The sequence below is a fragment of the Spathaspora passalidarum genome, assembly GCF_000223485.1.
Source record: "Spathaspora passalidarum NRRL Y-27907 unplaced genomic scaffold SPAPAscaffold_8, whole genome shotgun sequence".
NCBI classification, from domain to species: domain Eukaryota; kingdom Fungi; phylum Ascomycota; class Pichiomycetes; order Serinales; family Debaryomycetaceae; genus Spathaspora; species Spathaspora passalidarum.
The window spans coordinates 26167-43913 of NW_006767432.1; the positions used below are offsets into that span (position 1 = coordinate 26167).

General features: G+C 41.0%; 9 protein-coding genes across 9 annotated transcripts; 5 read left to right on the plus strand and 4 right to left on the minus strand. All coding sequences in view use genetic code 12, as the record gives it.

The window, feature by feature from the left end:
• Nucleotides 1–56: 56 nt before the first annotated feature.
• On the minus strand, nt 57–3926 carry SPAPADRAFT_157951 (uncharacterized protein; the record flags this gene model as incomplete). Its single annotated transcript, XM_007377556.1, has 1 exon — nt 57–3926. One exon carries the CDS (start codon nt 3835–3837, stop codon nt 1300–1302), a length of 2538 nt encoding a protein of 845 aa, XP_007377618.1.
• Nucleotides 117–2564, plus strand: DUG3 (glutamine amidotransferase subunit; the record flags this gene model as incomplete). The annotated part of the gene is made up of 2 exons (XM_007377557.1): nt 117–1356; nt 2308–2564. The coding sequence occupies one exon, from the start codon at nt 180–182 to the stop codon at nt 1218–1220; it is 1041 nt and encodes a 346-aa protein (XP_007377619.1).
• A 204-nt stretch (nt 3927–4130) lies between the features above and the next one.
• BCK1 (mitogen-activated protein kinase kinase kinase) lies at nt 4131–8558 on the minus strand (the record flags this gene model as incomplete). The annotated part of the gene is made up of 2 exons (XM_007377558.1): nt 4131–7866; nt 7942–8558. The coding sequence occupies 2 exons, from the start codon at nt 8556–8558 to the stop codon at nt 4701–4703; spliced, it is 3783 nt and encodes a 1260-aa protein (XP_007377620.1).
• On the plus strand, nt 4163–4651 carry SPAPADRAFT_52714 (mitochondrial 54S ribosomal protein bL21m; the record flags this gene model as incomplete). Its single annotated transcript, XM_007377559.1, has 1 exon — nt 4163–4651. The coding sequence occupies one exon, from the start codon at nt 4163–4165 to the stop codon at nt 4649–4651; it is 489 nt and encodes a 162-aa protein (XP_007377621.1).
• A 299-nt stretch (nt 8559–8857) lies between the features above and the next one.
• SFI1 (Sfi1p) lies at nt 8858–14187 on the plus strand (the record flags this gene model as incomplete). Its single annotated transcript, XM_007377560.1, has 2 exons — nt 8858–9742; nt 9812–14187. The coding sequence occupies 2 exons, from the start codon at nt 8858–8860 to the stop codon at nt 12377–12379; spliced, it is 3453 nt and encodes a 1150-aa protein (XP_007377622.1).
• ECM39 (dolichyl-P-Man:Man(7)GlcNAc(2)-PP-dolichol alpha-1,6-mannosyltransferase) lies at nt 11423–14111 on the minus strand (the record flags this gene model as incomplete). Its single annotated transcript, XM_007377561.1, has 1 exon — nt 11423–14111. The coding sequence occupies one exon, from the start codon at nt 14090–14092 to the stop codon at nt 12434–12436; it is 1659 nt and encodes a 552-aa protein (XP_007377623.1).
• A 44-nt stretch (nt 14188–14231) lies between the features above and the next one.
• SPAPADRAFT_63473 (uncharacterized protein) lies at nt 14232–15454 on the plus strand (the record flags this gene model as incomplete). Its single annotated transcript, XM_007377562.1, has 1 exon — nt 14232–15454. A coding segment is annotated over one exon (973 nt), but the record flags the coding sequence as incomplete, so codon positions are not given.
• A 30-nt stretch (nt 15455–15484) lies between these two features.
• Nucleotides 15485–17413, minus strand: DFR1 (dihydrofolate reductase; the record flags this gene model as incomplete). The annotated part of the gene is made up of 1 exon (XM_007377563.1): nt 15485–17413. The coding sequence occupies one exon, from the start codon at nt 17393–17395 to the stop codon at nt 16802–16804; it is 594 nt and encodes a 197-aa protein (XP_007377625.1).
• Nucleotides 15502–16770, plus strand: TIM54 (Tim54p; the record flags this gene model as incomplete). The annotated part of the gene is made up of 1 exon (XM_007377564.1): nt 15502–16770. One exon carries the CDS (start codon nt 15502–15504, stop codon nt 16768–16770), a length of 1269 nt encoding a protein of 422 aa, XP_007377626.1.
• Nucleotides 17414–17747: the final 334 nt, after the last annotated feature.

Below are 17747 nucleotides of genomic sequence, written 5' to 3' on the forward strand. Positions count from 1 at the left end.
TTGTGACCTGTATCATGTGACCCGTGAGTCATGTGCACTCAACTCACGTGCAGATAGAACATTTCTGTTTCATCAACCACAATACCATATTTACAACAAGATCCACCTTTTACTCTATACCCACCATCACTAATAGCATCACCATGTGTCGATTCATGATATATAAAGGAAGAGACTCAATGGTCCTTTCTGATTTGCTCACAAAACCAGCCCATTCCATAATCAACCAATCTTTTGACTCTCGACTTCGATTAGATATGAGAAACCCCATTAATGGCGATGGATTCGGCGTGGGATACTACACCAACAACAACGAGCCATGTATATTCAAAGCCATCACACCAGCGTGGAACAATGTTAATTTGAACAATTTGGCCAGATGCACCTCTTCCCATTTAGTGTTTGCTCATGTGCGTGCCAGCACGCAAGGAGTGCTTAGTGAAACAAACTGTCATCCGTTCCTGGTGGGCAAGATTATGTTTATGCATAATGGCGGGGTCAGCGAATTTTCCAAGATAAAGAAGAAGTTGGTTAATCATATTGAAGATCGGTTCTTTTTGTTGATTCAAGGGGGAACTGATTCTGAATGTTGTTTTGCCTTGTTTGTCGACACTTTATACAAAATGGGCTATGATCCTGAAGATATAACCACCACATTCAGTCATGTTATACTAAGACAGGCATTGTTGACAACTATAGAACTCATTAAAACCTGGCAATGTGAAGTGACTTCCGATCCGTCATTACTCAATTTTGCCGCCACCGACGGTGAATCAGTTGTGATTTCTCGGTACATTACGCTGAAGTCTGATGAAGCAGCATCACTTCATTTCAGTACGGGGCTGAAATTCTTTGAATACCAACCGGGATTATTCAAAATGGAAAGGTTGAATCGGTCCCAGGATGTTATATTTGTCGCTAGTGAACCATTAACTTTTGAACGTGGCGATTGGATGTGTGTGCCCACTAATACTGTGGTTACTATAACTAATAACAATACCGTATTGGTTCATCCTATAATGGATGAATTTTACGATGATGTCCATGAGAGAAACTCCGGCTTGGCCATGTCTAAGGGGTTGATTGGTGGAGTACCTACGATGAGTGAGGAAGAACTGAGTCATTCTGAAGTTAATTCTGAAGTTAATTCTTCCATCGCTGACTTACCACCTTTGGAAAGAGAAGGAAGAAATGTAAGACGGGTGAGCGAGGTGGCATAAGCCTATACAGCAGTAAATCTATGCTTGTATATATATATATATATATGAATATATAGTCATGAATCATTTTTATAAACGTTTAACCTTGGCTGGCGGCTCTGGTTAATTGTGTTTCTTGTTCCTCTTCTTCTTCTTCGTCGGAACTTGAACTTGAACTTGAACTAAACTCATCTTCGTCTTCGTCATTAAATCCAACTTGTTCACGAAGTGTCACTGGGCCGGACTTGAGTGAACCCGAGGCATCGTACAAGGGGTTGGGTTTCTTGTATGAAAGCCCGTCGTCGTTTGGATCAATGTAATCGTCATCGTCGTCATCGGGGACTATTTCCTCTTCTTCTTCGCTGGAAGTGAATTCATCGGGTTGGGCAGCGGGAGATGTCAATTGTTGTGACATATAATTTGAAAAATGATCATCGTCGTCTGATTCCGACTCCTCAGTTTCAAGCAAATGTTTCTTCTTAAGTTGTGGTTCCCCGTCGAAACCAAGCCCGGTTTTCACTTCCTCAATAATCTCATTCAACCCCTCATCGATGGATGTGTCGCCTTCAGGCTCGTCTTCCGGTTCACTTTCTTCATCGCCACCTCCCAAAATGGCATTGTATTTTTCTCGGGTGTCATACAACACATTGTTGACATACAGTTCCCAGACTTCGTTATCAATCTTTTCGTTAATCAATACACTCAACGAGTCACCAGGGTATAACTGGATGAACTTGACTACTTCTTCAGCAATCAAGGTTAAATGGCCCATAAACCCAAGACGTAATCCATTATGAGTCAATTCATAGTCTTGGCAAAGCTTTTGTCCCTCGGTGATTTTATTTATAATGTCACCATTAACGAAAAGATCAATGGCCAAGAACTTGTTGAATCCAATATCCATGGATCCATTGAGAACTTGTTGCACAATATCAAATACAACATTGTGGAGGAAGTTGTTCCAGGGGAATCTAAAGAACATGGAAAGAATGTTGGAGATGATCTGGGTGTCAAACACGGAGATCTTGACGAGATCTCCGACGACGGGGTCGGCCCGAAGTTCGGCTTCAGAAAGGTTAGCGTTGGCATGAGGGGCTTCTTCATCTTCCTCAACTGGTGCTTCTGGTTCGGGGTCCATGTCAGGCAATACGATGATTTCATTATATTTGAAGCTTATTGGGTCGTATTCCTTCATTTTATTTCGCACAGCATCACGACGGGAAACAATGTCGAATCCGCGATTGTCATTCAATAATGCCATGTTGGAACAGTGTAGTAATTCGGCAATCAATTCACAGATTTTGAAACGTTCAAAACCTAATGGTTCAATTTCACCAAAGGGAGTTTTCAACTTCAAGTTAGAGTAGTCCTTAATTAGCAACTTGTTGAATTGGGGGATCTGTTCGCCAAAAACTCGCAACAAGTGGCCGAGATAGATTGGATCTCTGCCTGTTGGAGGATGACTTTCCAAGCTAATGTAAAGAATGGGCAAGATGTCATAGTCGGAGTTGTTTTTTCGGATAATTTCAATGATTATACCAACACCATTGGCTAAAGCGTAGCCACCCTTCAACATAATATCACAAAGCCTTTGCATTTGCTCGGGGCTGACCAATTCTCTTGTCAATTCATTGGGTCCAATGGTGGAGTTATCCGTGGTTGAATTGGCAGAAATGGTGATCAATGCCTTCAAAAAGTCACCTGCGGATGATTGGTTGATTATGACTTGTTCTGGGTCTATATTTGGATCTATATCGAGGGAGTTTATTAAATGAGTGATTAAGTTTTGCGATTGCAAGTATTCTATTATCCCAGTGGCGTTGTCGGGTTTATCAGTGGAGATTAATTTGAGGAGAAAGTCCATTAATGGTGGGTTGGACAAATGGTTGATAAACTTTTCCACTAAATTGGGTTGGTTTTCAATAAGGTACAGAATCATATCGTCACATTTCATGTCAAGCAAGTGTTCCATAATCTTCATGAAATAGGTGGAAACGTTTATGGACAATGGCTCTTTGGTGTCGAGAATTGACCAAAGGCTGTTCAAGTTGGCTGTTGATTCCATGACGGTGTCGGTTAATGACCAGACATCGGCCGAGAGGATTTCTGATGCAATTGTGGCCCGACGGTTGGCACGATCTTCGGGAGTTTCTTCATTCAAGTCTTCAGATTCCGATTCTGAGTCGGACTCTTCTGACTTTTCAGACTCGGATTCTTTGTCTGTTTCTGCGTCTGTTTCTGTCTCTGCCTCATCCGACTTTTCTGATTCCTTGTCTGATTCCTTTTCTGACTCCTTTTCTGACTCCTCTTTGCCGGTGCTTGCCTCTGAGGTTGTTGTATCTGCTGTCTCTTTCAGTATTAGGTCGGTGTCTTCAGGTGCATCTATCACACCTTCGTTGATGACTAAATCAACCAACATACCGACAATCACGTCGTTACGCAAGAATTCCAACAACATGGGGTTGTTGCTCAACAATTCCTGCAACAAGTCGTTTTCATCAAGTAGCTTTAGTAATACAGTGTACGATTCTGAAACATTGGGTTTTTCATCCTGACTTGTGGCATGGTTTTCAAGTAAGGTGGAGATGTTGGAAAGGGAAGTGAATCCATTGGTGAATTTCCAGAATGATCCAGACATATTTGAAACACACTTTCCTTATTGTATGATTTTCCCCCCTTCACTTATAATGTAAGTAGGTGGTAAAGTCTGAAGATGTCAACTTGTTCGCTTGGGAGTTCTTGATATTTTTTTAACGTTTTTTCTTTTTTGTCTGTCTGACTGAAGAACCAAAAAAAAAAAAAAAAAAAAATTTCTTCGACGAATTAAATTGGGTACTGCATACTGCATACTGCACAAAACACCACTCCCTCACGTGACGGTTCTGCCCTCGGTTTTTTTGTAGCGCTACTTAAAATTTTTCATCCAAACATGCCAATACGGATAAGCAAGTGCTATACCAAATATGTTCGCTTCCATAAGGTCATTGAGACCATGTGTGGTTCCTCGCATGCTCCCTCGTATGCTCCCTCGCATGTACTCCACAGCTACACAATCCGCCGCACAAGCAACCACAGCGGTGTCCCCACTTTCGTCCTTGAAAATTAACTCCAATGGGAATCAACATTTATACGCCATCTTCAAACTTCACAACATGCCCTACTTGGTAACCAAGGGAGACTTGATCTACTTGAACTATAAGCTCAAGAACGCAGAAATCGGAGACGAATTAGTCTTGAACGATGTCACCACCTTAGGAAGTCCAAGCTACACATACACTGAACCAAATGGGATCGACAGCAGCTTGTACCTGCTAAAGGCCAACGTTGTTGAAATCACACGAGAACCAAAGTACCAAGTCACAAGAACAAAACAGAGACAAAGAAGAGTCAAGACTTTCCAAGTGGAAAACTTCCAAACGGTTTTACGTATAAACGAATTGAAGATTAACTAGATCTTTCCCTCCTGTACATACACACATACTTACTTACTTACTTACTTACTTACATACGTCTGCTATTAAACTTGATAATCTCAGCCAACTTTGTAGTCTCAAAACTGAAATCGTAGTCGGAATTCACAAACTCGTGGGTGAGTAGCTGTGAAGCAGTTGGTCGTTCTGTCGGATCAATCGTGAAACACTTGTTGATGAAATCAACTGCTTGTGACGACACACACTTCTTGATGTCTTCACTAATAGGTGGCGCCAACTTCTCCTTGCCGGTCTTGTAAATAACACTGATGGCAGCTTCATTCGACCATGGCCTTTTTCCAGCAAACATCTCCAATACCACACATCCCAACGACCAAATGTCAATCTTGGCACTGTATCCCTCAACTAAACTGTCTATCACTTCCGGTGCCATCCAGAATATCGTTCCTTGCATCGACATATTGGCATTGTTACTGTAGATGTCATCGCTTGACCGTTTGCTGATCCCAAAATCACTTATCTTACACGTCCCGTCGATTTCAAGCAACAAATTATCAGCTTTTAAATCCCGGTGAATGATATTGTTCTCGTGAAGATACTCGAGACCTAGCAACACCTGCTTGGTGATAAACTTCACCATCACCTCTTCAAACTTACCATAACTCTTTAAACAACTGGCAATCGACCCACCAGTCACATACTCCAAGAACAAACTGTACACGTTATTCTTTTGTTCGTATCCTAAATACTGCACGATATTGACATGGTTCAAATCCTTCATGGTCTCCACTTCCTTATGTAATGCCTCAATCCCATTCAAGTTTAACCTGTTGTACACCACTTGTTTAACAGCAAGCATTTCACCAGTGGTAACATTTAATCCAAGGTATACGTCTCCAAAGGATCCTCTTCCAATTAGCTCACCCTTTATCCAAGCAAACTCTTGGAAGTTGCCATTGCGAGTACGTAGTTTACTCACGAACCCCTGTTCAATCTCACGCGATGTCACTTCGATAACTCGCTGTCCCCACATCTTCGTGTTTGATCGAGAAAGTTTGATGCTATTTTCTCTAGTGATATTAGCAAATGTGTTGGGTGGCGAGATTTGCTTCCGTTGGAGTACTTTTCGTCTTGCTTCGTTGGCAACTACTCTAATTGTCTTCATCCGTCTGAATCCGAGCGATTGATTATCTGGTTTAGCTGCTTGCGGCTGTGGCTGTGGTGTGGGTGTGGGATTCACTGGTGAAATATTGGCATTGGAAAACGTTCTCGAAATAGTGGGCTTGCGTGTTAGGGTAGCTTCAGTGGGTGATGCCGGAGAATCATCAATTATAGGTTTATCTAAATTGGTATGAGGGAAATATTTTTCTAAATTGGAGTAAACTTCCTCAACTGGTGGCCGGATGCTCATACGAGATGCTGCGTTTCTAGTATACGACGGTTTCTCTGGGGTACTCTTGGTTATCGGTTTCTTGAATGGTTTAACGAAAAAGTCATCATCGTCATCGTCATCGGATGCAACAGGTTTTGGGTCAAACTTTGGCTTGATCGACTTGACAAGGAAATCGTCATCATCGGAACTGTCATCTTTGCTCTTTTGCAATGATGTATCGGTATTCAGACTATTTGTCCCATTGGAAACATAACTCGTGGTCGAACTTGATCTTCCTCGCAATATCGAATCCTGTTTCTTGATCTGGATCTTACGGTCCCCCGGTGGAGGCGGTGCTACTCGTTTCGCCTTGATACTATCACTTACCTTCACCGATGGCTTCTTGGTTAGTGGTTTCTCGGGCAATTCCTTGACAGGCATTGCAATGCTCTTTGGTTTCGACTCATAAGGAGACTTTCTCCGTAAATCAAAATTGATTTCGTTTCCTTGGCTTCGTATAACTCTAAATGAATTAAGTGAACCGGCTGACAAGGGTGAGCTTGACTTTTCCTGGTGGATATTGGTGTCAATGACTAATGGTGGTGTAGCTTGAAGCACTGGTCGCTTGGGATCTTCTCGAATACTAGGTAAATCCTTACAATTGACATAATCTGTGGCTGCCTTCAGTTCGTTAAGAAGGTATTGGGGTGTGGCAGGATATGTCTTATCTAGTTCGAATGAATCCGAGGATGCACCTGTGTCTCGTCTTTCCATTTTGAATTGTTGTTTGATGAGGAATTTGTTCATACCGTTAGTGATTGCTTTGGGTATGACTTCATCTGGTAGTGGTGCACCTTCAGTGGCATTGAACTCGGTCAAATGTATCGTGTATTCTTCTAATTTCAACTCCTGGCTGATTCGTTTACGAATGTGTTCTGGTTCCGTTGATGTGATAACCATGGGTATGAAATGTCTATTGTCCTGAGTAATCAAGATTGAAGCATTGGTGTGGGTGACTTTTGGTAAATACTTTTCGTCAACCCGTTCAATGGGCGATATTGGACTGATACTGGATATGGAGCTGTTGTGTGGCCGCAAAAAGTCAGGGTTGGCATCGAGTGCAGGCAAGGAGTCTATAACGGGGAACTTTTGAGGTTTGTGCTTGACCAAATCAGCGGCTTTATCACCACCGTACTTTCGGAATGAGCTGAATATCCCTTTCTTCAGATCTGGTTTGGTCTTGCCGTTGGTCTTGTAGTCTGACATGGAAAAGTTCGGTACTATCGGACTGTTCCCGTCGGTGGATGTCGATCTATTGTGTTTTCTGAAAAACAGGTGGTGCGAAGGTGATGGAAGTTGACTAGACACTTTTGGGTCAATGTAAGAATACGGGCGTTGTGGCGGGATGTACTTTAACGAAGTCGAGGACGAAGTAGCTGACATGGGCAATTTCTGTTTGGGAGTAGGGAATATCGGACTGGACTTGCGATGTTCCTTGGTTTGTTCATTCATGTTTTCCTTGCGTAGCAATTCAATAAACCGGTCGATACTGTTTAAGTTATCGTCGAGGTCCAAGTACTTGCTAAACTGCTTCCAAATCATGGAGTTTCTATCAAAGTTTTCTAATTCGAGGAACCGGTTTCCGGAGATTTCATTCTTGCGGAACGTCTCCTTCCACGAGCTGTTGAATTGGTGTATATCTAGCCATTTCAACACGTTGGAGATCTGCCATTTGGAAGTATTGTTGACGGATTGGTTGACGTATCGCGCAAACCGTTTATCCTTGGGAGTAGGCACCGACGTGGTTGAACCTTGGGAAATGGTGGATGATTCAGATTTATGTCGAGTATGGTCGTATTGTTCACTTGATATAGTACGGTACAAGGGTTTTTCTATCGGCAGGGTTCTTTTCGAAGTCAACACATCTGTTGACTTTGACTTTTCCGATTGTTTGTGTTTAGGGAGCAATTCGGTGGAGCTTTTGCTGTAGTTGTAACTGCCAATGATCAGACCGAGGGATCCGGTAACTGAGCCTGAATTTCGGCTGGTGGTAGCCAGTTTTGGCGGAGATGCCGATTCTATCAATGTGTTTTCGGGAGATTCAAGCACGGGACTTATTGTCGTGTCATCGGAGTGTTTTCTATAGGGGAATATATCAGACTTGATGGGAGATATTAAAAACTCATGGAGTGAGTCGTCGTTTTCGGAGAAACTAAACTGCGTCTTGACTTGTTTGAACGAGTTGGTTGATTCTGTTGGCTCAATGGGGGAAAAGTTGAAGAATTCGTCTTTTCCACGTGGAGTTGGTTTATGAAAGTAGGGGTGTTGTTGATGTTGCTGTTGTTGCTGCTGCTGTTGTTGTTGTTGCTGTTGCTGCTGCTGTTGTATACTGCTGGTTCCGTAGATGACTCCATCGGATGCGGTACGAAGTCCGGTGGTATTACTGACAACACCTTCGCTGTCTATGCTCAGCAGACGGGACGTATTGTTGTGGGAAAACGGGAGTTTGATTCTGTTCGTGTCGTAGCTGACCGAACGTCGTTTGGAGTTGTTCATGATGCAGTGTCGATGTCTTTTATTGTGTGTGTGGTAGTCATTAAACCGCCGCCGCCGCCTGTCTATGGGTTATAAATAGAATGGAGACATTTTTGTTTGGCAGATAAATGATGATGTCGTCGATCGTTCCTCTTCATGCATGTCGCAGATCTGTTGTGCGCATTTATGTCGTGCGGCTCAATGTTTTGATTTTTTTTTTTTTTTTTGCTTCGCCCTAAGCAAAAACCACACACACCCCCCCGACTTTCATTTTACAACCAACTTGGCCCAGATCCCAGCACAGCGTTATCCACAATGCAATGACTCTAAAGACACTCCTTCATACTACAATTAGAGATCTACATGCCCTCCATGTTTACCGCAACTGGGATGATGCCGCCACATACGAATCAAAACTCACATCCACCGTATCTCAACTACTACAACTATTAAACTTCACCAAAGGACAAACTCAACTTAAACTTGACTCTAGCGTGGGGGCGTTTCGTGTGTGGTGTTATGGAAGTGCACCTGATTATCACGATAACATCATCGACTATCTACAAAAGCTAAAACTGGGGCAGAGCACTGTTGGTATATTACGACAGTTGATTGAGCTACTAACTGAGAAAACACCCACGAACATCAAAGACGAGTATTCGACTATATTCCTCAAGTTGTCTAGAATAGTGGAGAAACTAATCAAGCATCACACCATTTCGCAAATACATTTGATAAAGTACGTTTCAGGGTGTTTCCAGTACGAAAACAAATACTATAGTCAACTACACAACAAGTTCACCACTATCGATGACGACACAGTGCAGATTGCGGAATTCATGGATAGTTTCCTAAGCGATGTCGAGTTTCCTGAGGAAGACAGTATATTCAACTATGAAAGCGACCTGCAAGATACACCATTAAACCTCCAATCCAACCAAGATGCATTTGTTAAATTGTTTCGAAAAGTAGTTAATGTAATCAACATCAAAACAGACGTAAACCACGACAAGCTAGCGTCGATCTTTGTCCAATTATACAAGAACCAACAGGGTATAGACTATTTCGAGGACTCTCAGGATAGCATGACTGGGTGCTTGACTGAGTTACTCACTGGTCTAGGTGAAGAACACCAGGAAATACTCCCGAAAAGCTTTGCCGAAATCAACAAGAAAGTTATCCTCAAAGCCACATCTAACTCCCAAGTTGAATTCGACATAACGTCACAATCAGAGCAGGAATCAAGTGAAGAGTTCAACCCAATATACAGCAAGCAACAACAAGCCCAGCTCTTCGCGGATCTCAAAGTAATGATATCCCTCTTTAACGATCTACAACTAGACTTTGAACCCGAGTTTCCCTGGCTTGTACGGCATTACATGAAACTCATGTTTACGAAACTACCCACGATAGTTAACCCGCAAGACTGGGAATATCTTGCCCTGATCATGGCACTAGCCCAGGAAATTCTCGCGCATGATGCCAACCCCGTAATGGACCAGGTTCACAAGTTTAAACAGTTGCATTTGCTTTTATGCAAAGAGAATTTCTTACTTGATGACTCAACATTATTGATGAGGGCCAGCACCCAGGATTATTACCGAATGAAGGAAATGGTGGAGGTTACCTGGCAGGGGTGGCGAGAGAAGTGGTGGAAATGTTTCCAATTACAGAGTGTGCTTGCTGACTGTGAAGTCAACCACGAGAATAAGTTACGACAACATTTTACCAAGCTCTGGTTTGGAAGATTCAAGAAACTTGACCGGATCAAGAATGAAGTGGGGGTGTTTTATCAGTATGAATTAGCCAGAAAGTATTTGATCCAGTGGAGGAAAGCTGTTGCTCAACATATCCAATCTATGCATGTAGCTGATAGATTGCCCCTCAAGAAGTTTCTTCATACATGGAAGACAACATATACCGTCAAGACCCAACTTGAACAAAAATGTCGAGAAGTCACACTTAATAAATACTTTACCCTTATCAAGAAGGTATATTCGGCTAACCAAGCTAATCTCCAATTGGCAATCGACAAGAATCGACAATTTGAGAACGATAGGAATGACCGGATATACTCATACTATTTCCTCAAATGGTATTTGAAAATGGATTCCTCAGACTCTCCTGAATCACTAAGTGAGAAACTCGTCCAGTTGAAGAAACTAGAGCGGAAGTTTATTCTTTGTGTGTATTTCAACAAGTTGATGCACGCGTATGACTTGGCGGTTAAAGTTCATCAATTTCGAAGAAATAAAGACGGATATTTAATTCAGAAAATTTTTAATTTTTGGGGCAGGAGTTGGACACTTCGAGACAAGTCAAATGGTATTATTTACTCAAGGAATATGGATCTACAAGCGAAAGTGTTGCAACATTGGAGCAAGTCATTGAGTCAACAGCATCAAGCAGACCAGTTCTATAAATCAAAACTAAAAACCAAATTCATTGCTCTATTAAAGCAAAGAATATTTAATACTCAACAAGAAGAGAAGTTTAATGCTGTGATTACTAAGCGTTATTTTAAATTATGGTTGACTAATTATAAATTATCGCAAGTGATGATACACAAGGATCAACAGGTAAAACTTGCTGCATTGCAACTATGGATGGAGAGAACCAATTCCGTGTTGACTAGTGAAATTGATACTAGTAACTACTATAATGAAAGTTTAATAAGGAGCACATTTCACAATTGGCAGAATTATGTCAACGCTGTATCTGCATATGATGAGAAGGCAATAACATTTGTCAAACAACGATATTTCAACAAACTCAAGAAGAAATACAAGCAGTGTACAATTGAGTTGCCTGCCCGCTACCAAACCAACAGACTAGCTGATGTCATTGCATTAAAGTATACACTCACAATCTGGCATCAACGATACAATGAACAATTTGAACTTCGAGCTCAGGGTAAGATTAAACAACTCCACAAACAAGTAACACGTCCATTACTATTGAAGCGATATTTGAGTAAATGGGTCATGAAGTACGATAAATTGAATGAGTTAGAAGAATTAGCTCATGAGTTCACTCTGTGGATGCAATTGGCAAAACCGCAACTTGATCTCTGGATATACAAGACCCAGCACCAGTCAGCCATGAATGAAGAAGCAGAAGCATTTGAGGCCGAGTACAAGATAAGGAGATTCTTCACCATTTGGCAAGACCACCATAGTCGAGCCCAGGAGTTGCTTGAAACGTATGAGGACTATATCGCTAACAAGAACTTTACACTAGTTAGTGAATGCATCAAGGCGTGGAATCTAAAATATCACAAGAATATCAAACGACACCAGGCCCAGCATCAGTTTCTCGTGGCCAAGTTTGAGCATGCCAAAAAGAGATCGATATTTGACTTGTGGAGATACAAGTATGAACATAATCAGGATTTCGAATTGGCTAATAGTACAATCATAAGCACTCTGTCGCCATTAGCTAAACGAACCCAACGACAACGGCAATCGCAAACACAAGTGTCGACTCCGGTTAAACAAGTGGGAAATATAAGTCCGGCCCGACTACAAGAGACCACACAACGATTGAAAACAGAAAAGATTGGGGCGCTAATTAAACATTATGGCCAAGTGAAACTCCCACAAAACTACGTTAGACTTTCTCCACCGAGAACAAGAGGGACCGTTCCTGCTCGACCCAACTTCAATCAGATTCTAACTGATGAAGATGAGTATGAAGAATATGCTTCACCATCACCTTCGGCGATTGAACTGGCAAAGAGTTTGAACAAAATTGTCCCGATAAGGTTTCCTACTGATGATGAAGTCAATCGTCCAATATTCTCACCAATATCGACTATAAAACAAAGATATAGAAATACCTAGACTATGTATTATATACTTTGATTGATTAACGAATAAACCCCTTTTTTTTTATTTTTACTTCAGAGTTTCCTTTTCATTTACATACACGTGTAAGTAATCACCAGTGACCACTGTAGATCTCAATAAATCCAACCAGGTGTTAGCTTTGCCTATTGTGACTTCACTGGCAACTGTCTTGAGCAACTGCACGAGCTTTTCTCTATCTGATAAGATCTTGGACAATGTATTCACGTTAACACCGATAAATGAATCAATAGTTTGAAGATGTTTCCAAGGTTCAGTCAACTTATTGTGATGAGTGATGATCAAATCAAATTGGGTCAATTGTTCTGGAGTGAGGTCTTCGGTCTTATTATAAGCCACTCCTACATTGTGCAATTCGCCAAATCTAGTTACTCCCGTCATACATGCTGGAACATCAATGTGCACCGACACATCAGTTAAATTGTGGTGCAAGATGTAATCATTGGTGTATTGTAAAGCGTAACCTCCTGGATAGTTATAACTAGAAATGTATCCGATTTGTAACGAAATAATGGTAGACAAAGCGATGGTACCAACCATCAATAATAACAAGATTTTGTTGAGTAAACTGGCACTCCACTTGGTGGAAACGTTAGTTAATCCGTTGGCAGCTTGTAGAGTGAATATTGGAACCACGTATACAATAAATCTCCATTCTTTGTGAGGTTGGAATGACATTGCTAAGATGTATAAAACTGAAGAAATGAACAAGATCCTTAAGGAGTATCTTGCCGGATGTGGAACTACCTTCTTATCCTTCTCCGCAGTAACGACACCTTCATCGGTTGGATCACCGATCAAACCGGGAATAGTCAACAACAAAATAATTGGGGGTCTGAATAATTGCCAAAGATATTTCTTAAAGTAAGCACCAAAAGGTTCGACTCCCCAATTGACAGATTTTCCTTGGACAACGTTAAACACAAATGCATCGAGCTCAGGAATAAGCACTCTTCCCCAGAAATAAGAATCAACAACAGCAGATAGCAATCCACCAATTATAGCACCTGCAGCCAAGTAAATAAAACTATGAATCAAATCGGATTGACCAAAAAATGCCGATACAACAGCGATAATACCGGCAAATACACCAACTTCAAGTCTGAAGATAATACCTGTGAATGCTAACCATGTTAACCCAGACAAGTCACCAGTGATAAGTTTCCCCACAGAATAGTTAACCAACGGTAACGCCAAGAAATTAGGTAATGTTCTTGAACTGTAGTATAGCAAATGATATTGGGAGATCAACAAGACGGTATACCAAAATCCAATTACACCTTTGTTGTTCTTCTTCTTGTCTCTGAAATTGACCTTGTTCAATGATTCTCTAAGGTAGATCAACAGAAACACATTAGAAATGCCCACGATTGCCCTCACCAACTTTTGTAATTCCAATTGAGTGCCTTGGAAGTACTCAATGCCAAAGAGTGAATTGAACAACAAGAAAACTTTGGTGACACCGGCGACAAATAACGATCCAATGAATGTTCTTGGAACAACGCCGGGGAATTCCACATGGTCGTAGTTTGACAATACGGTTTCTTGTGGGAAGACTCCATAGTTTAAGATATCATGAATGGCTTGGATGTTGAACGATTCCTCCACTTTAGTGAAAGGTGCAAGCACAAGATGGTATGAGAGAACGAGAAACAATATCGCGTCTAGTGTTCGATAGTATTTGTTCATGGTGTGTACTGTTCAATTGAGAAAAGAAGAAGAAGAAGAAAGACGTTGATTTTAAGATTTGATCAACAACGGATTCAACCATATGATCTTGCGGCACCAAGTGCGAATTAAGTTAGCAACTTGACTTTTTTTTCTTTTTGTGCATCAGCAACATTTTTAACTTCAGCAAGCAAGCAACCATGGAAGAAATACCAGAGTTGGTCGTGGAGTTGCCCGAGAATGGGGTGATAAAGACTCAGTCAGTGCCTGTAGCACCACCCACAGCGCCATTCTCACTGACACCTACACCTGGCAAGAAAATACCAATCACCATTATCACGGGATATTTGGGATCAGGCAAATCAACGTTGCTTGACATTATAGGAAAGACTTCCAATAAACGATTAGCAATTATCCTTAATGAGTTTGGAGATTCGTCAGTTATAGAAAAGTCAGTTACTATTAAAGATAGTGACACGGCTGTGCAGCAATGGCTTGATATTGGGAATGGCTGCCTCTGCTGCACGGTCAAGGATAATGGAGTATTGGCAATCGAAAATTTAATTGAAAATTCCCGGGATAAAATTGATTATATCTTGTTGGAAACTACTGGGATTGCTGATCCTGCTCCTATAGCCAAGATGTTTTGGTTGGATGAGGGTCTAGCATCGAATATTTACATTGATGGCATCATCACTGTGGTTGATTCTGAACATATAGTCACTTGTTTAGATGACGTTGGTGGCCATTGGCATAAGGAGCATCACATTGAACAGGATGATCATGAACAAGGAATAACCACAGCACATTTACAATTAGCATTAGCTGACGTCGTGTTGCTCAACAAAGTAGATAAGATACAGGAGAATAGCCAAATTGAGAAAATAACAAATAGAATTAGAAAGATCAACCAAACTAGTCCAATCTATCCTACAAGTTTTGGTGATATTTCCTTGGACAAGATTCTTGACTTGCATGCTTTTGAGGCAAATAGCAACACCATTCAATCGCTCAACGTATCTCAAACATTCCATGATGATAGAATTACTACAGTGGCAATAGATTTCCCGTTCTTCACTTCTGTTTCTGACTTTGCAAAAATTGAAAAGTTCTTGCAATATGTGCTTTGGGAAAACAAAATCAACAAGAAATCAGTGGAGATTCATCGATTAAAGGGATTACTAGTATATAACAGTGACGTACCAGATGTCCGTGTAGTGCAAGGTGTGCGTGACACTTATGAAATCATAGAAAATGGAGTATTGCTTGATCTGGTCAAGGCCAACAAGCTCGTGTTTATCGGTAAAGATCTTGATCTCCAAGACATCACCATAGAATTAAATAGTTTTTTACAGTGAGTAAATTTCTTCGCAATTTTTTTTTTTCAGCAAAGATTCCAAACGTTCTTAATAGATCCCATCACCACAGTAATGTCAGATACAACACCAACTGACAAGCCAGCTGCAGCTGCAACTGCAGCTACTACTACCAAAACAAAACCTCCTAAGAAAGGATGGTCAAATCCTGCCCTTCGTATGATGGGTATCCCTCGTCTTTCATTGCCTTCCCGTAACTGGATGATTTTCTGGACTGTCCTTGCCTCAATTGGTGGGGGAATAGCCTATGACAAGTACCAACAAAAGCAAATCAGAGCTAAATGGATGGAAAAAGTCGAGCCTTTGAGCCATGTCACATACACTACAGAAAAGTTGCCTCGTAAGTTAACTATCTATATCGCTCCTCCACCAAATGATTTTTTGGATGAGTCTTTGAAATTGTTTAAAAAGTTCATTAAACCAGTGTTGAATGCCAGTGCTTTGGATTTTGAAATCTTTAGCGAAACAAGACAAGGGGATATCAGATCTGCGGTTGCTCAAAGAATCAGAAATTTAAGACAAGCTCAACTGGAGCAACCAACTGAACCAGATGTGAAACCGGTTGTTCCCGTGTCTAGTGGAGACGCCGAAGAAGTTCTTGTCAGTCGCTCCGACTTGTACAAAGCCAAAGACGTATTAGGGTTATACAAGATCTTCCCTAGTGAGGTTGAATTACATCCAGAAGATTCAGACCTGGACATTGCCGGTGGTGTCGTTTGTATTGGCCGTGGGGCATTCAAAGAATACATCACCGGATTACATGAAGGGTTATTAGGTCCATTAACCAAACCACAATTTGTTATTGACGAAGAGTTGAAAGCAGAACAAGAATTAAAAGAAAAAGCCGAACAAGAAGATTCCGACGATGAAGAACCAAACTTGAAGCCAGTCCCTAAACCATGGATCAAGCCAGAACAATATGCAGAAGCTTCCTTCGCCCCAGAATTGGACATTTCTCGAGTCGTTAAAACCAGTGAAGGAATTCCCGAATTTTTCGAACAACCAATATATGTATTCAAAGTGCCAAACTTGATTGGGTTCACCACCATCCCGCTTAAAATTTATAGATACTTCACCAAGAGATGGTTGGCCGATGACTACGGGGCAAAGGCAACGGGTGTTGTCATGAACAAAACTAGACCATTCACCAAGGACGATCTTGATTTTGCCGCCGATGAAGAGAAAGAATGGCCCAAGAAATGGGTTAAAACTGGTAAAGAACGTAATTCAGAATGGGTTCAAGATTTACAAGCTGATGATAGAATTATCTCAAGATTAAAAGTATTTGATGTTGATTCAGATTTAACCACTTCCAATGAGTAAGTGTGTGTATGTATATGTATATATATATATATTATTTTCTTGTCCATAACGTATAATTATAAGCATAATCACCTTCAGTAATATTTTCATCTACCGGTTCACCAATAAACTTTTCCAATTCACTTTTTGGTTGCTTCACCCACTTGTCTTCTGGAAACTTTAAAAAGGTGTCCATAGGAACGGTTTCTGGGTCAGTATGTTCAATTTCAGTAATCAACAAGTTGTCAACAAGTTCACTGCCAATTACACTATTATAAATTTCACCACCACCAATAATAAACACCTTATCGACATTCTTCCCTTTGATCAACTTCAATCCATTCTCAATGGAATCAGCGTGAATCACCGAATCATCAATAGTCTCATTGTTGAATGATCGAGATAACACAATATTGATACGATCAGGCAAGGGACGGAACTTTTTAGGTATGGACTCCCAGGTCTTCCTCCCCATTATAACTGCATTGATCCCATTACTCTTTGTAGTTTTGCTGGTGACATTCTTGAAATATTGAATTTCCTTACGGAGTCTCCAAGGCATCTTACCCTGGTATCCTATACCATACTTTGGCTTTAATGCTGCTACAACTATGGAAATTGTAGGTTTATGTTCGGTCATAGTCATGCTGGTGCCTGTGAAAATATGGTACAACGCGCTTGTTAATCTTGTGAGTAACTTTTTTTTTTTTGTTTTGGACCGCGCGATTCCAGAACCGCACTGTAAACGCTTAAACTTGCCTAATATAAAATTAATGCAAATACACCAAAACCGAATGTAAACGCTGAAAAGATTGTTTTGACTTGTTAATATACCTCAAATACAAAGTTGTCTCAAACTGTTTCCCTATTGGAAGAGATCTCTATTTTTGGTAGCGCAGTCCACCATTGCAAGATTTTCCGAAACGCGGACCAATGCAAGATTTCCCCGGATCCTCCACAAAACCAAAACATAGGAGCAGAAAAACAAACTGCGAAAA